This window comes from Xiphias gladius, chromosome 21, assembly GCF_016859285.1.
Source record: "Xiphias gladius isolate SHS-SW01 ecotype Sanya breed wild chromosome 21, ASM1685928v1, whole genome shotgun sequence".
NCBI classification, from domain to species: Eukaryota; Metazoa; Chordata; class Actinopteri; order Istiophoriformes; family Xiphiidae; genus Xiphias; species Xiphias gladius.
The window spans coordinates 8,629,275-8,650,316 of NC_053420.1; the positions used below are offsets into that span (position 1 = coordinate 8,629,275).

Here is a 21,042-nt window from a genome sequence, read left to right on the forward strand (position 1 = left end):
TGTTGAAAGATAAGAGGAGTGGCTTGGTTTGAGGGCAATACTTCAGTTTTTTCTTGAAAATGCGGCTGACAAGACCTGCGAGCTTGCAATCCTTATTTATACCAAAAAAAGTTAATTTTTTTTTTTTTTTTTGCAGTTTAGTGCAGGCTGATAACAACATCATGAGAGAGTTGTTTTCTCATACACGTCATGTCTCCTGCCACTGTTGAAAATATCTGTGAACAATACGTTTTTCAAAACCTAATTTTACTCATCTAATATTCAAAGCAGCCAAACCCCGCAGTGTCCGTTCATGAATGCCCCCCCCGCGTAACATCCATTGTAATACATATTTCTCATGATCGCGGCTTATTTCTTCAACTCCTGAGCTCTAAACATAAACACTTTTCCCCACTCCACTTCATTCCCTTCAGGGCAACGCTCCACTTCATGGCTAGACTGAATATTCATAAAGACCTCTGATTTCAGATGACACGCGGGTATCCGCTTATCCTCGACATATGCATAAAATGTGCATTAACATGGTTTTATTCCTGTCTCAGCGATGTTGAGAGTGGATGTTTGTGGGACATTTAATGGAATCCTTCCCTTAGAGTGGCCATCAGATTGCCTGTAATCGACCAAAGTCTCTTTGAAGATCACAATTTTCAACATGCATGACTGACAGCTACCAAAAGTTATCTGATGTGGTGCACAGCAATGTAACAGTTTGGACTGTCTTTGCAGCGCTTTCCCTCAGGTCTACAAGTATATAAATTGGCAAACACAGCGTGAAGCATATGGCTATTGCCCCCAACAAATTTGTTTCTTTTTTATATGTGGCCTAGAAATTTCCTAAACCATAAAACCACAAAAATATCCTCTGGGAGCGTGAGATACAAAGAAATTTGACAGTCCATGGAAGCACATAATCAGTCATCGCACATCATTCCAGTGTCGTGGTTCTAATTGCAAAGCATTACGACTCTCTAGCTCCATCTGTTGAGACATTTTCATAATTATAGGCAGACGTTTGTGATTACGGATACAGAAGTTGTGATCCAGCTAGAGCAAAGCACTGAATTATTGCGAGGCATTGTCGACACAAATGTCAGCTGAGATAATGATTCACTAGCAGCCACAGATTCTTATGTAACAGCTGCGATTCTTCAGACATGCTTGACTGAATAAACTAATGAGGGTTGGGTCAACTTTCTCATTTGTCTAGTGAAACAATATTTTAAACGTCCATCTGTTTTTCTATATCTGCATGTAACATCCAGGGTCACGGGAGGGTGATGCTTATCCCAGAATGCACTGGGCAGGACAAATGAGAACACCCTGTACAGATCACCAGTCTATCACGGGGGCTAGCACACTTGACAAACACATTCACACGTTCGGGCGGAAAGAACGTGTCAGATTGGCTCAGGGAAACCCCAGGCACTTGGCTGGGTTGGGTTCTACCAGAGGACCGTTTTACCGGGTCAGAATCAGTGCGAACCTTATAACACTAAACTTACTTTTGACAATCTGAATCTTGAGTTCACTAATTCTGATGCGAGAATAACGGGCCTAATATTTTCAGTGTTAAAGTTTGTATAAAATGACAAAAGCAGGATATATCAGTAAATATAACACTAATGACGCTAAAATTATGAATCAGACTGAAATCCAGGACTTATACACCCTCTTCCAAGGAGTCAGGAAGCAGGCAGGGAAAATCCCTGCAGAACCCGCACACCCTGGACACGACCTGTTCCAACTCATGCCCTGACTGACAGTTAATCTGCTGTGTAATACCAGAAACAATCCCTGCGCAATAACCCCGCAATACTTACACATCAACTGCACCTACTAATCATATTTATTAGTTTATTATATTTATTATTTTAATATTAGTTTAAAACTCACTTTGTGCAATTACATGTACCAATCATCCATTTGTCAAATATAAATACAACCTTTTGTCTCAGTTAAATATAAAGAGGCTGCAAATACTGTACATAATGTCGTACTGTATGTATTTAAAGTAACTTATTACATTATCCATTTAATTTTTATTTCAGCACTCTTTGCACTTTTCCACATCTGCACCACTTTCAGAAACTGTTTGACTTGTATCATAGACACTGTTTGTTGTTGTCGCTATATCTGTGTATCTATTTTTATTTATTTATTTTTTACCTACTTGCATGTACATAAAAGTAATTTGTTTATACTTATCTATCTATGTTCAGCTTTGTGCCCATGCGTATCCTCCTAAAGTGCTGTTATTGCCACTGTGTGTAAGCACACCGAGAGCCACTGGAAAGTGGAGTCAAATTCCTTGTATGCGCAAACATACATGGCCAATAAACCTGATTCTGGTTTTAACAGAGTGAAAATGCTCTGAATTTCAAAAAGCAGAACAGGGACCATTCCGGTTGCATCAGGTTCACGCAGATCAAGATTTATCTCAAATTTTGCTAAGAAAAATTAGCATTTAATTAACTATTTTGATAATCAAATACTTGATACTTAATTTTGAGGCATATTTCCCTATTGTTTTACATGTTTTAAAAACAACTGAGAAAATAATCGGAAGATTAAACTATAATGAAAATAATAACCAGTTGCAGCCATATTTTGAACACACGTTCCATGCCTTGTAATTTTTTTAAAAGCTCAAAAATGTATGCTAATATATGATATGCCAAACCTTTTAGCAAACACAAGTGTTACACATTAAGGAGATGCGAAACAACATTAGAGTTGTGTTTCTGGCTACCTGATGAATGTGAGTTCTAATCACTCTTTTTTTTTTTAGCTCTGATTTTGGTCTCTACCAACTCCTGAGGGAAATATCTGCCTCTTTAGCCGCTAATTGCACCACTACGTTCACAAGCTAGTGGCTAACTGTGTGTGTTTGCTGCTTGGTGCCGGACAGACAGTGTAACTTGGGTTTTTACAGCTTGAATGAACCAAAACGGTCCAAGCTGCGGGCTACACTGGAAAACAACGAGCTTCGAGGGACTGAAATGCTCGGGTCATTATTATCTGTCGGATTGTCTCTACTTTTTCATGTTATGTAAAAATATTTCATAGCCGCTTTAAGGAACGTTACCAAGGTCAGCTGGTTAGCAGTGTCACAAACTGTGTTTCCAGAGTTTCTGTTAAATTCAAGATTTTTTAAGAACCTTTTTAATACCCCAGAGAACTCATCTCAATTCCTGTCTGACAATTGAAACTGCCTGTGTCAGTCAAGAGCCATTAAAAATGGGCTTTGTTGCAATGGACAACAATCTAAAAGGAGCATACATTTTTTAAAATCATTGTTTAATTTCCCAAAGCAATGCAATGAAATACAACAAAAACATGTAAAACCTAAAATAAAAGCAAAAATATAGTAACAAATAACAAAATAATGAAAAACGCTCCTTAAATGTGCGTGCCGAACAGTATGTCAGAGTGAGACAAGACATTTCATGCTTGACACTAACAGAAGAGAGGATGTTTAATTAAAAAATGTCTCTAAAATGGGGATCTGAAATTAATTCTGACGAGGTGAAAAGTAATAAATATCAAGATCCAAGCAGAAAATAAAGTAATTATACAAAAATGACAATTACTTCAGGGGCTGAAGAGATTGGACATTTGAGAATTTAAAAAGTCACATTGATAAACCCAAGTGTTAAACCAAGTGTCCTCACTTGACTGTGTCTGTTCATGGCAACAAAGAACGGACAAAATCCACTGGTTCTTATCTGTCTGGACGCATCATGCCCGGCCTGACCGGCATCATCATTGGTCGAGGGTGGCGCATCATGTGTGGTGGTCCTGGCATCATCTGCATGGGTCCTCCCATCGGCGGCCTCATGCCTCCTAGAAGTATAGGGACACACAGCTTAGGTGTTGATTTATGGCAACAGTTTTGCACAATGAGTCACGTCAATGCATTTAAAACTTTAAGCAACAATAAATGTTGCTCTGCGCACATTAGACATGAGTGAAGCTTTGTCAAAGAAACATGCGTCTTACCAGGTCCACCAGGCATCATCCCATGTGGTGGAGGCCCCATCATGGGCATCATAGGAGGACCTCCCATAGGGGGTGTTGGTAGCATGCCTGGGCGAGGAGGACCACCTGTATCACAAGCATCAAATGTTAATGTAGTCACAATGCTAGGACAATGTACTTTGTGTGTGAAGTAGATCAGATTCACATGCATCACAGCGAATTACGTTTTACTTGGAGGGCTTAATTTGCCTTGAATTCTGACTAAACAGAAAACACACACCTGTGTAAATGTGCTGGGAAAACATTTTTAAATTGTTAGACAATTTAGTTGTAGGTAAAACTCAGTGGACGCAGAGATTTGTGTTTGTATTGATAATGATTGGCAGTTGCCCGCTCCGACAGATGAAGGTAGTCTGTGTGAATGTGGAGGTTGTTCAGTCTCTGAACGCTGGTCTGAGATTAGCTGGGACGCAGGTTTTGGGGAAAAAAATAACATTAATGTACCTCTTCTGTCCAACCTCCACAATCTAGACGTGAAATTGCTGTGTGGAGTAGCCAATTAAACGTAGCAGGAATTACTTGCTATCTTATGATTTAAATCATAAGTCTAGTATAATCAGGAAGGATTGCATCATTTAGTAAAACTCGCAAACACACGATACTGTAAAACTGAAATTTCGACCAAAAAAACATACGTAGTACCAAGCTAGCAAGTGATCAGTGGGGCGGTGGCTCGCCGTCCGCCTTGTGTAACCAGATTGCTCTGTCTTTAGCGATCTCTGGTCAGTCCTTTTTCCGCAGTCCTCCCAGACTGTGATTTAGTAAAATAGATTTCTTGGCCCAGATGCCTGTGGCTTTTATTTTCCGATATTTTTTTCCCTTCTTCCAGTGTCTCAGTATGTTATTAGAACAGCCGATAGCAGCACAGCCGAGAAAAGATGTCTAACCGTCTGTTAAAACTTAGCTAAAATTTTGTTTAAAAGTCTTGTAGATTATGACTTTTATTTTAAATGGCATTCGATGAGTGTATTTTCATCTTATAACCAAGTATCAGTTGGACCAATTTTTGTTTTTTTGCAGACACTGTAGTACAACAGTACAACCCACTGGAACGTACAACTTTTATCCAAATTTGACATATGTTTTCATTATTTGAGACAGCGCCCCTTGACACAGTAAATATTTTTTATTTTTTTTTAAATAACCAATACATCTGCAACTTTGGCCAAAAGAGATTTGGCCTCTATGGAGCTTTGTCTGTTCTCTCCTTTAAAAAAAAAAAAACACATCAAAGTGTTAAGAGAGACCTCTTACACAACTTAGAAATTCTGCCTTCAACGGACACTCTGAATGTAACTTAAATGTTTACCTCTGTTTTAGCAGAGTCATCGCCAAAACTCAACAATAAAGTAGGTTGGTAAATTGTTACAAAGAGAAAATGTATTTTTTCCTATAGGTTTCTATTACGTCCAGTGATGCAGCAGTTTTTAATCTATTTGACTATTTGAGCATGAATTTAAATATAAAAAGCCATTGTCCGTGTTATAGTAAATTAAATTAATCCAGACCTGAGAGACAACTGACTCACCTGGGGGAGGGCCACCAGGGAACGGTGTGGGAGGGATCTTCCCCTGTTGAAAGGCAGCCGCTGTTGGGAGAAAAGACAAAACATTAACCAACCATATAAATATTTCATGTCTAGCACATTATCTTGTCATTGTATTTTTGTGTTTGTAACTAATTAATTTAAGCCTGCTTCACACTTTACGTTTTGAATGCAAACAACAAGACAAAGTGCACACTGGGTCTTTTAAGATTTCTGCGTAGCAAAATACACTATCTGGTCCAAAATCTGTGATATAATGCTCATGTCCACTGCAACATGTAGTGTTTGGGGTAAGGGTGCTACATGAAAAACACAGATAAACACACCACATTCTGCATTCTTGACATGACGAAAGGATGTGTAGTCTACCATCATCTTTCTTTAAGTCCTTTTTGTTGTAAAGGAGAGTTTAGTCTCTAAAACAACGTATCACTCCCCACTGGACAATACTACGCTCCAGCATCACATTAGTTTTGCATCTCTTATGTGGATTAGTGGTTTGTAATCTCAGAGGGGGCCCAAGTAAACTGGTGTGCATAGTAAACATATTTAAGCAGAGAGCTTGGGTAACCCACGCACGTGCATAAGCATCCCTTGTGTGGGCTATTGTGACAGGCTTTACTCCAACATGAAACTTATTGTGTATATATAACCAGGGCACTATTTTTTTTTTTTTTTTTTTTTTGGGGGGGCTTTGCAACAACCAAATAAATCATCAGTAATATATGCTACTGCCACTAGAGGTCACTTTCATATTTAAGTTAAACTTACTCATACCTCCATCACTTTGTGTTTCACACTCAGCTAAATGTCTATGAAAATTCTCAGTCATCCAGGTTGTAGGATATTTAAAATATTTAGAACTTCATCATTTGGATGAGAGGCAAAGTGTCTTAAAGATATAAACAGCAAGCGCAGCTCCTTAGTACTTCTAGATTCACTCAGCCATGTTTTCCAGATAACTGAGACAAAAGGTTGCTTACTTGTCTTATCGATCAGGCTCTGAGCCTGCTCCTCCATCCATTTCTGGTAGTAATCTTTCACATTTTCTTTGTGTTTCCGGCCACTGCAGTGAGTCTTCCTCACCGATGGCTAGAAGGGAAACAGAACAAAATTGTGGATATTTAACAAGAGCAGGACACAACAAAGAGATTCTTTCATGCTTTTCAGCTATTAGATTTGGTACACACAAACACAACTTACCGAATCATGTGTAAGGTAGGTGTCACAGTAATCACAGTAAAACCTGTTAATGTTAGAAGAAAAAAAAGGGGGGAGGATTCAGGTTTGTATAAGACTTGTCCAAAAATGCTATACATTCCCTTAAAAAGAAGTCTCACAGAAATGTATGTCAGTTGTGAATGAGGCCTGTGGAAATTATGCATATATTGTGCAGTTGTTTCAAAATGTCCTACAAGACAATTCATGTCTGACAAAAAAATTCTGACATGTTTTGAAGAAAAGCAAACCATGATCCTGTTGGATTTTCATTCCCGCAGAAGCATTTTGAAATGTCCAACATAAAGCTCCTGACAGACATTTTTATGACTGAAATAATTAGATTATTTTCTAACCTTTCACCCTGGACCTAGATGACCTTCCCCGGTTTAAATAACCATCAAATTAATTTAGAAAAGTAATAATCATTTTGGTCAGTATGATGATCCTTATTTCTATCTTCTTACTTTCCTTGCTACTTATTTTATTGTGACGTTATACTGACAGGTGTTTCTACTATGTGGTCCACCCCATTTATATCTGTGAGGGTAGGCTATATTGTATAATGCAATACCATTCAACAGCCCCACAAACTAAACTCTCCAAGATGATCATAGAGTTGAATCAACGACCTCTTTAAAACAGTCTCAACACAAACTGAACATTATAACCTTTATTAAGGTAGGTTTTATTGCAGAGCTGTTGTATTAGACTGCATTACTTTTAGCAGGGTGTACTTAATAAACTGCAAACTAAGAATGGCTGTTCAAAACTCAAATCTGCTGATGAAGACCTTGTGATACAGTCGAATACTCCAGAAAATGCGAGTAGATAGATCTTGATTTGTGGTTGTTTTGTCAACCACATTAATCTTGTTTAAAGTTACGTTAGCCTAGTGAGTAATAGCCGAAGTAACTTTGACTTTAGCGAAAAAACGATTTGATACCACGGTGCTGCGGTTGTTCTTTTGCTGGTAAATCGAGGTTCACTCCAGCACATAGACACAGCCCAAACAAAGCGCAAAACAAACTGGTGTGTTTCGTTAGTTTTCGAAGTTTAATTTACCGTCATTCTTTACTTAATATAAATATTAACATTAATAAAATCTGTCGAAAAGTGAAAAACACAGATTAAGCATAGATAAATGAAACACTATCTGAACTTACTTAGGCATGGTTCGCAGCAATCTCCTTCGAGAGCGCGACTCCGGTGTAACCAATAAACGTTCCTACCAGATATGAGACCTACCTACACTTAGTTCCGCCTGGATGTTACGTAGCTGAGAACTGTTAAAACAAGGTTTGTGTTTATTTTCTTTAACTTACGCGACAACTGACTCAGAAATAACCACTACACGAAAAAATATTTGAAAACAGAATATTTTGAGTTAAATTTTTTTCCCCCCAGTGGACCCAACTCCAGTTTTTAACAGCAGGGCACAATAATTGTTAAATTAAGAACATTTTATTTGAAAATTTTACCGTCTGTTAATCACAAATGACACTGATCGAAGTTTTGCTTTTATTAAAATTAAAGATCGTGCCCAATCTATGTACAACATTAATGATTATTTTAGAGGTTTATTTAACAGGCCAAAACTTACCTATTGCTAAACAAAAGTGAAGCAAAGCTTAGTAAGCATACCGAGGGGAAGAAGTACATAGTAAAAGTAGTAATACCTCAATATAAAAATTCTCAATTACGAGTAAAACTCCTGTATTCATAAATAATCGGTATTAAAGTATCAGCAAAATGTATTTTAAAAAGTAAAAACTTTTCCATTGCTATGTACAATATATTATATTTTATAAGATTGTCATTGTAGTCGTTCACCCATCAAAATAACAAGTGACTATGGAGGCCAAATAAATATAGTGGAGTAAAAAGTACAGTATTTCTCTCTGAAATGTACTGGGGTAGAGGTATAAAACAGCAGAAAATAGAAGTACTCAAGTACAAGTCCCTCAAAAAGTACTCATTTATAATACATGAGTAAGTGATTCATTACTTTCCACCACTGCAAGAATACAGACTGTGACTAAAAAATCAAAATCAACAATCATCCAAAAACAATAAGAAAAATAATCTCTACTAATAGTAAAGACTCAGTACCATTAATGAAGAAATATACTGTAATGTAATGTAAATGTACTGCTTTTAGTAATAGAAAGAGTGGGGGGTACAGACAAAGCATTATTCTTACCTTATAAGAACATCTACATGTATGTAGCTATATATAATTCACACACTTCATCACATTTATATATGTCACAGTTACACAGATCACCTCGCCAATTTACTGTTCCCTGTCCACAAAATTCATCTAAGACGGCAAATGTCTTGCCTCGGTTCATTTTTTTTAACATACATCCACAAAAAGAAAATGAACGAATAACGGTATCCTGTGCTTTTAATTAATTCATTTTATTAAAAAAAAAAAAGTTCACTCAACTGAGAACATGACTGAAATATAGTCAATATTTTAAAGTAAAATAAAGCCTGGAGCAACGTTAAATAAAGAGTCTTGTAAAAATGCAAGAAAGGGTTAAATTGCTTTAAAACCAGCAAAATCATATTATTTATGGGAAATTCAAACATTTTGTCCTGCATAAAGAGTCCGAAAATAATCTTACTATTTTGAAAGTTTGAAAATTTGTTTCAAGCATAGTCATCAGTGCAGATGTGGTGTGCACAACATTACATAAACATCTCTCAGTATTAGACTGCATTAGTTTTAGCTAGTCAATTAATCAGTTAATCCTTGTACTACTTTTAGTACACAATAACCATATAAAGGTTTTTTTGTTGTTTTTATTGCAAAACTGTGTAATAACAAACATAAGAAACATATTCTGGGGTTAACAGGTAAATAAGACATAAAAGAAGGAAAAGGGGAAAAAAAAAAAAAAATTAGCAGGTCAGACAATCACACAATTTCCATTTATTGAGAGTCTTTAAGGCTTTGGGGTTTGTTGAGCACTTAATAGTTTGTATGTAATGTTGCATTTAATTTATGAAAACGTTAAATAAAACAACAAGTATTTTGGGCAAATTCTTTCCAAAAAATCAATGGTATAGGTACTGTACAGCTCAAAAACAAGTATAAGATTGCCTCACCATCAAGTTCACAGAAAGAGCAATTAATATCAGTGTAATTTATTATCTTTTGCAAAGGATGTTTTGTTGGATAGCATCGATGCAGCAGTCTGAAACAGACACGTCTAGGTTCGTTTGCGATCAAGTATCCTTGGAAGGCGAGGTGAACACTCTTTTTCCACTGGACAAACCTTGCCCAGTAATGGATTCCATATGGAAAGGTGTCTCTCTGAAAGAGATATCTGATCCTTCTGTCCCGGGTCGCAGGGCTGGATCAAACATCATTACACCTTTAGGAATCACATCCTCCACGATAGCAAATTCTTTTGGAGTGGCAGGGATAATATAAACAGACAAAAATTACAGACAAAAACGACACGAAATGCCTCCATGGAAGGATTACTGAATGGGCCTGCTGGGCACAGGCTCGGGGGATGCAAGGGGTCAGGGGGCCCGGGGGCCAGAGCCAATGTTTGAAGTGAATCGTTAACATTTCTTGTTGGAAAGTCAGTCAAACTTCTACGAGAGTTGTCTCATAATCCGTCCACGTCTGCTTCACATAGAAATGCACATAGTACATCCAGTATTAAACCTCTGATATCTCTGTTACTGAGTCGAAAAACGAGCGGCTTGGATTTCATTGATGACCCAATGAAAAGGTGGCTGCAAATAGCAACAGATGACGTCGACGCCCACTACGTGATTGGCGAAGGTGACGCGCGGGCTGTTGCAACGTCAAACATCGTCCCCCTGGTCGTGCCATGCGCACTGACGGTTGTTGTTGTTGAGCTGGTTGTTATGGCTGGACAAGGCCTCGGACTAAACTGAGAGAGGACCCCCTCCCCTCCCTCCCGTACTACCCCGTCTCCGCTACGGGACACCCGCCACCCATGGAGGGCACGGACATGGACGTGGACGCGGAGCTCATGCAGAAGTTCAGCTGCATGGGTACCACGGACAAGGACGTCCTCATTTCGGAGTTTCAGAGACTGCTGGGCTTTCAGCTCAACCCAGCCGGCTGCGCCTTCTTCCTGGACATGACCAACTGGTGAGTGCGGGGATGCGAGGGCCCCTTGTTGGACAGGAACATGACGTTAACCTAGCACATTAATTAGCTAGTTAGCATATGTTAAAATTCTAAAAAAAAAAAAAAAATGGAGACAGACACACAAGTTAGTGTTGTTTAAAGCTGAGAGGACATGGGAAACCGCATTTAACTCCCAGCGATCATTTCAGGGGCAAACGGAAACGAAGCGTTGAAGTTTGACCTGCTTGTGAGTTATATTAAGGTAAAAATAACTGGAGAAGCAAAGAGCGTGCTAGCTAACTACCTAGCAGGCTAATTTTAAGAGCAGGGAACTCTCGATGTAGATTATCTGCCGTATTACATAACACCGTTCAGAGCCAGTTAAAACGTGCTCTCCGGAAAGACAAAACTCAAGGCGGTCACTTAACGTTAGTCTGATGACGTAACCGGTCGTGATCAACGGCTATCACCGGCTCACAACAAGTGGTCTCGGTGACCCTGATCAACTGATACCGAGCGTTAGTTGATCAATAGTCGGAGGGGTTTGATTACATCTCCTCTGAAGGGGGGACATCCAGCCCCAAAAAACCCAAATCAATGTTTGTTCAAGTTTATTTTTGGAGCGTAGTGTCGTCATACCGGAAAGATGACAGCGTCAGGTGAGAGCTGACTCGTTCTGGTTTAAGTTTCGGTTGAATACAGAGCTTAGGGCAATAAATTGTTGACATCTCGGGAATATTTCAAGGAAAATAAGCATGATCATGGGCCCATTTCAGCGTAGGCCCTCTTGTACAGGATCGGGGTTTCCCCTCAAGAAATCCTCACGCATTCCGTGTCGTGATCAGTTAGTTTGCAGATGAACCTAAACACTTGGATGAAACTGATCTGATATCAGCTTTCCAAATTGTGAAAAACATTACATCCAGTATTAAACCTCTGATACATCTGTTACCAAGCTGCAAAATGAACAACTTGGGTGTCATTCATAAACCAAATTTTTTTTATTTTTATATGACTCCTGCTTCCAGCTCTGAATCAGTAACGCCTCAGGTATATCCTTTAAAAAATGAAACACTCATGTACGTTGTCATTTATGTTCCAGTTTACTAGGCACACTAAAACTGATGCTGTCAGAAAAAACAACCCTGCAGTAAAACCTACCTTCATGAAAGTTATGTCGAGTTTTTGTTTCAGAAATGACCGTTTTCATGCCACAAGTTTAGTGCTACTCAGATTGTTAAAACTAAAATTGTTCAAATTCATTAAAGGAGTATCCCACCAATATTACACATAAAATCAAGGTGCCACTTTCTGATAAGGCGCCATTTATAAGCCTCAATTAATGGCTCTATAACTGGTTAACAAATCATTTATGAATACTTTATAGATCAGTTACAAACTGTTAGCAGACTTGATGCCTTTCTAAACAATATAAGTGCTTGCTAGAGGAGGATTTTCCACTACCTGGCAACCCAAAAGTTGTCGTTATTAATGTCTTATAAATAATCTGCAAAATAGTAGTAAACGATTTATTAGCCATAAATAAAGACAGTAATTACAGGTTATATAGCCTTTTAAATTGTACCTTATCAGAAAATGCTACCAAATCAATTAGATAATCATGGCAAGTACTTCTCAGCCTGTAAAAACAGTTGTATAATATCTTCTGTGGCTCTGAAGGAACATTTTCAAGTCTGAGAAAATAACCCCCGATGATGTGATGAAAATCAGCCTTAGAAACTGGAGGTGTGGCGATTGACAGACGAGGATGTTTACTAGTTAGGAAGGGTGCAATGAAAGACGTTACAAAAGCCTCTTTTAAACAGGGACCCCACTCTATTGCCGTTAATATGACCCCCCCGTTAATAAGACACCCCCATTTTCCTTGTTTACACTGAACCCAGCAAAGCCAGCATAATGCCATCCCCATGTGTTTTTTTTTTAGATACCATACCGGTTTCCAGAGTCAGATGCGTGAGGTGTAACGGAGCATGTAAAAACTGCAGGAGCACCCCTTGTAAATATCTGGCATTTGCTGAATGAAATAATGCATCTGCTCTTATTTCCGCAAGGAAATGTTGTATTTCATAAAAGTGTATTCAGAATGCCCATAACAGTTTCCCACAGCCCAAGCTGACATACTTCAATTGTTTTAGTCCCACCAGCCGCCTAAAAACCAACAATATTCTGTTTACTCTCATAGAAGTCTAAGACAACCAATAAATAATCAATTTTTAGACGCTGAAACGAGTAAACATGTACATTTTTTTTCCTTAAAAAATGCAGCAGTGGAAGAGATTAGAGATATTGACAGTGTGTTGTCTCAGGAGTTGCTCCATTGTTCACTCTCTGTTGAGCAAGTCTCGGATTTTTCTTGTGATGCCTTATTTGAAAAGAGAACCATAGATTATAAATTAACTATATTAAATATGTGAATTCTATTTTAGGGTGGATTTTCCTTTTACCTGTCAGTATCAGAAGAGTGGACTGTCATATTTGAGTTAGTAGTCAAGTACTTTGTGAGGAAACAGATCAGAAATACTGTCCGTCAGCTAGAGAGAACAGGGTTCAGTCCCCTGACTCAGCAAGTATCTGATATATTTATATTGTAACATTAAAATTAAAAATCTCATGGCCACTATTCCTTGGGTAATGTCTACTCCTGACAACATGCTTTTCCTTTTCTGTTTGAACAGGAACCTTCAGGCTGCTATCGGTGCATATTATGACTTTGAAAGTCCCAATGTCAACACGCCATCCATGTCCTTTGTTGAAGATGTGACAATTGGGGAAGGAGAGTCGGTTCCTCCAGATACACCGTTCACAAAGACCTGGAGGATACAAAACACAGGTATGGACCATGTCACTGCATTCACACGTTTGGCTTATACAATTGGCCTTTCTAAATCTCCATGTAATAAGAGCTGTGTTTGATTGCGCCCATCTTTGTATGTTACAGGCGCAGAGTCGTGGCCGCCTGGGGTTTGTCTCAAGTACATTGGTGGGGATCAGTTTGGCCATGTAAACACAGTCATGGTGAAGTCTCTAGACCCCCAGGAAATATCAGATGTGAGTGTGCAGATGCGGAGTCCCACAACTCCTGGCATGTACCAGGGTCAGTGGAGGATGTGTACAGCCACTGGGTTATTCTATGGAGGTAGGAAATCGTCTACAATTTTTTAATTTCTGATGGGGCAATTTATTAGGGCTGCTGCTAACTTTTATTTTCATTATTTTATTAATATAACTTATTTTCTTCACAATTCCATCAAACTTTCTCTGAGACCAATGACTCAAATCGCTTCTCTTTACTAACCAAACAAACCAGAAGTATAAAATTTATCATCATATAACACAGAAAAAAAATCTGCACATTGGTACCTTGTATCTATATTCAGTTGGCCCATGTTTGTGTATGCTCCTTGTCTTCACAGATGTAATCTGGGTGATTCTTAGTGTAGAAGTTGGAGGTCTCCTCGGCGTGACCCAGCAGCTGTCCTCCTTTGAGACAGAATTCAACACCCAACCCCAACGCAATGTTCAGGGAGACTTCAACCCCTTCGCCTCGCCACAGAAGAACAAGCACGACGCCACTGACAACAGCCTCAGAGATCCTGGCGGGGCCTGGGAAAGTACACAAGAGCCAATCCAGCAAGATCAAAATGGACTGTCTCATAATGCTGTAAATAGGGCGTCAAACGGTCTCCAAACCAATCTTTCTGTGGTGACTTACGGTCAGGTATGTATGCATCATATTTAAGATTTTATACTCCACATAAAGACTCTCCACTTATAACCCCTCCCCATGACCATGGGACATGGGTCACCGTATGGCAGTATATTTAAATTAATGTACAAACAAAAATATATGCATCCATTCACAGTATATGTGTCCCCTGGCTGATGTGTTACATCATGTGCTTCCTTTAGGGGTGACCCCATATGATTGACAGATTGACTTTAAGATTTTTAAATATTATCTGTTTGGCTTGGAGGAGAATAAGTACAACTTGGTGTGACTGAACAACCTGATTCTTCCTTGACCAGCCTTTTGTGAAAGTAAAGGATGACCAGTGGTGCTCTGGCTCAACAAGTTTATCACAAGAGGTGACACATTTTAACACTCAACCCTTAATTTCAAAGTGTGTCTTTTTAAACAAGTCTTTTAAAATATGAAATATATGCTAATAATCTCATGCACAGTCATGATTTTTTTTCCAAAAGTACTGCAATAGTGTGTGATATTTAGTGAAACGGCAGTGTTGGCCTGATTCCATATATCTAAATTTTATGTAATTTGTTCATTGTAATTTCTTAACCAGTTGTAGCATAACACAAGACTGAACTTTTAAGTTTTTGCTGCCCCCTGGAAGCTGCAGTGTGCATTCCACAGCACAAAATGAAAGAGCCGGACAAAACTACCATTGTCACGGTCCACTAAAGCTTTACCAGTAGAAGGCATAAAACTGTAAAGTTTGGCCTGAGGAAGCAGCCACCAGAAATTACGGGCAATCATTTAAATCAAAAGTGCTTTTCTCTTTTTAATCATGAATGTGCTCAGCAAGTTTAATGGCAGTCTGCCTGTGACATAATGAGATATGTTGTGCGCAAAATTAAACTTTTGACCTCGGGTTGACTTTGAGTGTAAGAGGGTTTCATTCTCCAAGGAATATAAACGTGCTCAGTCAATTTCATCATAGTCTGTCCATTAGATTTTGATATTACTTGTCTATAACTGGAAACTTTGGCCCAGAGTTGGAATGGGTCATCCTTTAGTGACTACAAATAATCCATACACATTTAACACCAACTTAATAAAAATCTGCTCTAGTGTTTGTCAAGGGGAAGTTAAATGGGTCATCAACATGATGAGGTATTTATCCCCGGGGATTGTTTATATCCATACCAAATTTCTTGGTAGTTTGTTCAGAAGCTGTACAATTGGAGGAGTTTCTGACTTCAAGTTGCTGTTTTAATAAGGTATAACTGAAGTAAAAGCACGTGGAACAGAAATGAAGACCTCTTATGACAGAATTAATTTCAGTCTAGCTGTAGAGTATAGCACATTATGTAACCACCTAGTTTCCAGTTATTAGGGAGAAAGTACTTTTTCTTTTTCCATCTTAACTCTCATGTAATGAAAAGGATAGTTGCATGGCCTGGTTAGTTAATTTTTAGCCATGCTAGTGATGTGCCTCCTGGCCCCTTTCTTTGGCCCAGAGGGAAATATCTTGACAGAAATTAGAAAGTTTTTTACAGTCAGTCATGGTCACCCAGAGGATGAATCTTAAGGAGTTTGATGATTCCTACCATCCAGGGACAATTTCCACTTGTCTAACAATTCTGTTTAGATAGTATGGCTCTAGAATGAATCAAATTCCTGTCAACCTCAGCTACGCTTTGTGATTGCTGCTAAAAAGGCTATGTTGCTAACATAATTAAAATTACTTGCTAAATGATAGCATGTTACTAATTTATAAGTTTGGGAATTGAATTTAGTTATTAAACTGAAAGCACAGCTGCTTTACAAGTTGAGCCATGACAATGTAGAACTGAGTTTAAAGCTTAGGTTCACAGTTTTTCAAGTCTATCTTATAGACAGACTTACAATAGTCGGATGACCGTATGGACAATGAAGCACGTTTTTCTTGTCGTAATTCCCCCTCATGTTCTTACTGCCCCCGAAAAAATCTGTTCTCAAATCAACTTCAGTGTAAGTGATGGGGGACAAAATCCACAGTTCTCATTCTGTCTAAGAGTACAGTCCAAAGTTTATATGAAGTCCATGTGAGGCTTCAGCTGTCCGAGTTAGCCAAATCAAGTGGGAATCTTTCAAAATTAGTGTGCTTTAGTACAAAAATACGTCATCGGATCGTTCCGGCACCCGAATGGTTCTTCATATATCAGCTTTGTTTTCTAGTGTGTAATTGTCATTTCAGCCAAATTATGCTGCTAGTGTGTATATAGACTGAACGTGTTGTTAAAATCAATATCAGAGATGACATGTACTGTGACCACCACGTGAGTATTGCTGCTATTCAGCTGTGCATTGCTTGTACTGTTGATTCATAGTGACATTCATCAGAAAAAATCTAGCCAAAATTTTTTTTTTTAAACTAAATGTATGCCCTCTTTTGAGGAAAAGTCCTTTATCATTGCACCTACCTATCAGTGTAACAACTTGTTAACTCAATTGAATCGCCTGACTCTCTCTAGTGGAGCCGCATGATTGTTATATTCTACAGCAGTAACATCTCACAGCCTCTCCTGGACTGTTGAGAACCACTTAGCTTTGTCAGCCAGTCAGGGCATTCAAATCATTAATTCAAAAGGACGCTGCTTCCTACAAGTACTGCAGGCTTTGCTACTGCCCTGAAACTGATGATAACAGCAGACAGCGGTACACAGCTCTTACATACATAGCACACTCTGAAACTTTTGTAATAAAATCCTTCTAAGATATAAACTAATACCCATTCTCTCATTTTTTCCAGGGTATTCACGGACCCTATCCATTTGGACAGAGCTAGAATGACAAAGACCCCCCCCCATAGTGGATGATGAGCTGAACACCCTGGGAGTCATTAAATGTAGAGGAGTTGGAGGGGGGGAGGAACAGTTGTTTTATATTGACTCATGACAACCCTCTCCCCGACCCATGGCCCTTTCCACAGAAACACAAATTACAGTGAGGTGATGGATTACATCTGCTACAGTGAAACATCCCACCTGACATCAACGACCGGATTAGCATGTGTGAATGCTTCATTTAAGAGTGCTATCAACCCTTAAAAATAGATACACACGACTATTTTTATTTCCACTGTAAAAACACAGCTAATTAAAGGGAAAATCAACCCTAAACGATCTACATACAATTTGGTATTCCCATGGGCAATTGAATACTTTGTCTCTTCAGGGTTCCTACACAGATCTGAAAATGTTTGGAAAAGTGTTGGTACACAGTACAAAACCTAATAGTGATCGATGATAGATTTGAGGCCTTGAAAATTGTTTAAAAAAAAAAAACACCAAAAAATTGTGGGATGTATGTTTTGTATGGAAAAAAGTGTAATCTTTTATGAACCACACCAAACTGTTTTTATTAGAAATGTGTGAAGTATTTCCAAACTCTTCTGGATGACAGCCTTATACTAGTTTCACACACAAATCTGTTGAATAATGTGGGATGTTACACAGCTAGTATAACAACAAATATGACCTGTCGTACCAGCCACTTGGCCACAGATAAATACCGGAGTTCGTGAAAGACCACTGCAGAATTGCTCTAGATCTAGGATAAATCGATGCACTTTTGCTGCATTCCCATACAGTGTATACGTCTTGCGAGGGTTCACATCATTGGACAGCTAAAAATGGTTGATTTGGCTGTGTGAAAAAATTTGGTATTATATCTATGAAGTTTGGGTTTAATCACCTTGAACGATTGGCTGGCATGAGGTGTCCATATTTGTTTGGTTTTGAGACACCTCTGTATTATTATGTGCCAAGTCGGAAGAATCAGAGCTGTCAGAAAAGTCTGAATTTTCCAGTTGTGATTACGACTTAGATGTTGACTTGAGTGCTATTTACAAGTCTGAAACTGGTAATTATGGTGATCGTACTATGATTGGCATTAACAGGTCTGTTATTTGGAGTCTGGAGGAGTTGTTGCTGGAATTTTTCTTTTACAATTTCAGGTCCACCGATCTGATATACATCCACGGGGTTTGTTTTCTTCAGTCAGTCTCACAGAGGTTCAAACAACTTGTGCTCTAGTCCGAAAAAGACGACAAATTCGCTTTCAACTGTCATGTTTCAAGTACTTTTGTAACTGACTGTAATGGAACTTATGGCTGAGAACACTAGACGTTACCACCAATATCTGAGTTTTTTACATTTATTACTCAAAAGTTACTGTTGTACCTGGTGTTCACCCTTTCAGACTAAAACTAGTAGTTTTAGATGCCTTGAACCCTGGTTGCTAAACTAGGTCAGATAACACATGAACCTGTTTGCTTCAGCCTCTAAGAAGTATTTTTTAAATTTAAGTATTTGTCAATTGAACTATTTCACTATTTGCCGTTTTTTTGAGAAAAACGTGCTGTCAAACCCCAAAACAACACTCTAACTAGTCCCAGTATTTCCCGAGATACTTCCACAACATTTGAAATGTAGTCCTAAAACAACTTTACACTAAGGAGCCCATCTCTGTGTGGTAATTAAAGTAAAAAGTAAACCCATGCCAGGCATATCTGAAGGAAGTCTTAGTGTCCAGCCACTAATCTGATACATGACATTTTAGAAATTTAAAGACAAGGGCAAGAAAATATGGACGATCCCTGTGTAGGAACCCCATCTCCTAAAGATAAAGTCCACAGAACCAAGACACTAATCTGTGCTGTCATAAAACGACACAGTCTGCTGGTGCTCGATTCAGACTGCATGGGACAATGTGTGTGTTTGTGTGTGTGTTTTTTAGGGTGGGTTTTCGCTTTAAATAGATGCTGAAGTGTAAAAGGATGCAAGTGAGTTTGAGCCAGTGAGGTGTGAGGAAGGGTTGAAAAAGCCATTTAAATCTATTTTGCCTGGTGAGTGACTGTAGTTTCCAGAGTCCATGTCTACAGTATGTGTACTAGAAATATATTTGTGTGTGTGTGTGTGTGTGTGTGTTTGTGTGTGTGTGAGTGTGTGTATGCATGTGCATGTGCGTGCGTGCACGTGCGTTTGCCCGTGCATGTATGTTAATGGTTTCTCGTTGGATTTAACTGACATAACAATGGTGTATACTACTTGGGCAAAGGATGACGTGTCTATTCACACACACACACACACACACACACACACACACACACACACACACACACACACACACACATACACATCAATATTTAGAGAGCTTTACTAGGTGTTTACCTCTGAAGCATTGTTGAGCAATTTGGATGAACTGACTCACTAATTGCCCTGATGTTATTTATTTGCTGTCACATTGTGCATTGCAGATGCAAAAAGTCCCATTTATAGCCAGCAGGTGGTGCTAAAAACAAATGACCAACTTAAACTTGAGTTGACATGCTGAGTACATTGTGAAGAAAAGGTGATAAGTTGTAGTTTGATTGTAGGACAATTTGAATATGAAAATTAATGGTTTGTATCAGCATTATTAGCACTGATGTTCTATTACTGCTATTTGCACAATGCTCTCTACCACTGCTAATGAGGAAAAGTAGTGATTTTTGGCTTATTGTGTGAATTCCTTTTCCAGAAAGTTTCATGGGTTTGTTTTGCTAATCTTCTCTACCCAAATTGCCTATGTTCTCCAGAGCTTTAAGTTTTGTTTTCAAAGTATTAAACATAAAGTTTCCATTCTTAAGCATCACTGTCATCGCTGCGCCACTGTCTGATCTTAAAAACTAAGATTGATTGACTTGTGTTTATTAAGGTTTTGCGTATCTGCGAATGAGATGGTCTGCTTTCACACCTGAATTTTTACTTCAGCTTTGCTATGTTCATTATGTCAGACAATGGATTTGATCATGTGTTTTGGCTTAAAAATAAAATGGGAAAAGTTGGTGATAGAACTCCATGATAGTGTTAAATTTTTTTCTAAAGGGGTATTTCATTGAAACTTTCTCCTAGTTGTAATTATGAACATCTAAATATTATTGTTTAGAGTTCATTGCCTCTATGATCATGTATACCCGTAAAATTCACCAGCATTCTGCGTGCATCTGTTTGTATTTGTACTGAGTCAGCTTAGAGTCCTTCTCCCAAACAGTATACACTCTTCTGCATTGCTTCTTTTAGTCAAGTCAGTCTTTTGTGTGTGTGTGTGTGTGTGTGTGTGTGTGTGTGTGTGTGTGTGTGTGTGTGTGTGTGTGTGTGTGTGTGTGTGTGTGTGTGAGAAAGCGACAGACAGTGAGGAAATCTGAATATTGCTGGATTCATTCTATAGTTTTAGTTTGTGACTATGTATGGACTTGAGATTGGTGGTATGGTTTGTGAATGAGATGAAAGTTTACATAGTCCTAAAATAGCACATTTATCTGAAGAGAAATTGTCAAACAATAAAGCTTTTTTTTCCCCCCCTGTATCTATAATTAAGCATTTGTATGAT

The 21,042-nt window shown here is 38.5% G+C and overlaps 2 protein-coding genes across 4 annotated transcripts; one reads left to right on the forward strand and one right to left on the reverse strand.

The window, feature by feature from the left end:
• Window positions 1–3,280: 3,280 nt before the first annotated feature.
• Window positions 3,281–8,076, reverse strand: snrpc (small nuclear ribonucleoprotein polypeptide C). Its single transcript, XM_040158727.1, has 6 exons — window positions 7,969–8,076; window positions 6,788–6,830; window positions 6,568–6,676; window positions 5,567–5,626; window positions 4,000–4,104; window positions 3,281–3,843 (listed from the first exon to the last, which is right to left on the reverse strand). Exons 1-6 carry the CDS (start codon window positions 7,974–7,976, stop codon window positions 3,722–3,724), a joined length of 447 nt encoding a protein of 148 aa, XP_040014661.1. The 5' UTR covers window positions 7,977–8,076; the 3' UTR covers window positions 3,281–3,721.
• A 2,540-nt stretch (window positions 8,077–10,616) lies between these two features.
• Window positions 10,617–21,042, forward strand: ilrun (inflammation and lipid regulator with UBA-like and NBR1-like domains). 3 transcript variants are annotated; one of them, XM_040115649.1, is made up of 6 exons: window positions 10,617–10,946; window positions 13,622–13,776; window positions 13,885–14,082; window positions 14,360–14,664; window positions 14,973–15,032; window positions 17,420–21,042. In XM_040115649.1, exons 1-6 carry the CDS (start codon window positions 10,789–10,791, stop codon window positions 17,453–17,455), a joined length of 912 nt encoding a protein of 303 aa, XP_039971583.1. In that variant the 5' UTR covers window positions 10,617–10,788; the 3' UTR covers window positions 17,456–21,042. The 3 variants fall into 3 exon arrangements, with proteins under 3 accessions (XP_039971583.1, XP_039971585.1, XP_039971584.1); XM_040115651.1 differs by lacking the exons at window positions 14,973–15,032; window positions 17,420–21,042 and adding an exon at window positions 14,856–14,958 and having other exon boundaries at window positions 10,618–10,946; XM_040115650.1 differs by lacking the exon at window positions 14,973–15,032 and having other exon boundaries at window positions 10,619–10,946.

Coding starts and splice junctions, on each gene's coding strand:
- snrpc (XM_040158727.1), bottom strand. Junction 6,677..6,787: donor CCTACCTTACACATGATTCG/GTAAGTTGTGTT, acceptor TTTCCCTTCTAG/CCATCGGTGAGGAAGACTCA. Junction 5,627..6,567: donor GAGCCTGATCGATAAGACAA/GTAAGCAACCTT, acceptor TTCTCCCAACAG/CGGCTGCCTTTCAACAGGGG.
- ilrun (XM_040115649.1), top strand. CDS start 10,789: ATGGAGGGCACGGACATGGACGTGGACGCGGAGCTCATGCAGAAGTTC. Junction 10,947..13,621: donor TTCCTGGACATGACCAACTG/GTGAGTGCGGGG, acceptor CTGTTTGAACAG/GAACCTTCAGGCTGCTATCG. Junction 14,665..14,972: donor CTGTGGTGACTTACGGTCAG/GTATGTATGCAT, acceptor TTCCTTGACCAG/CCTTTTGTGAAAGTAAAGGA.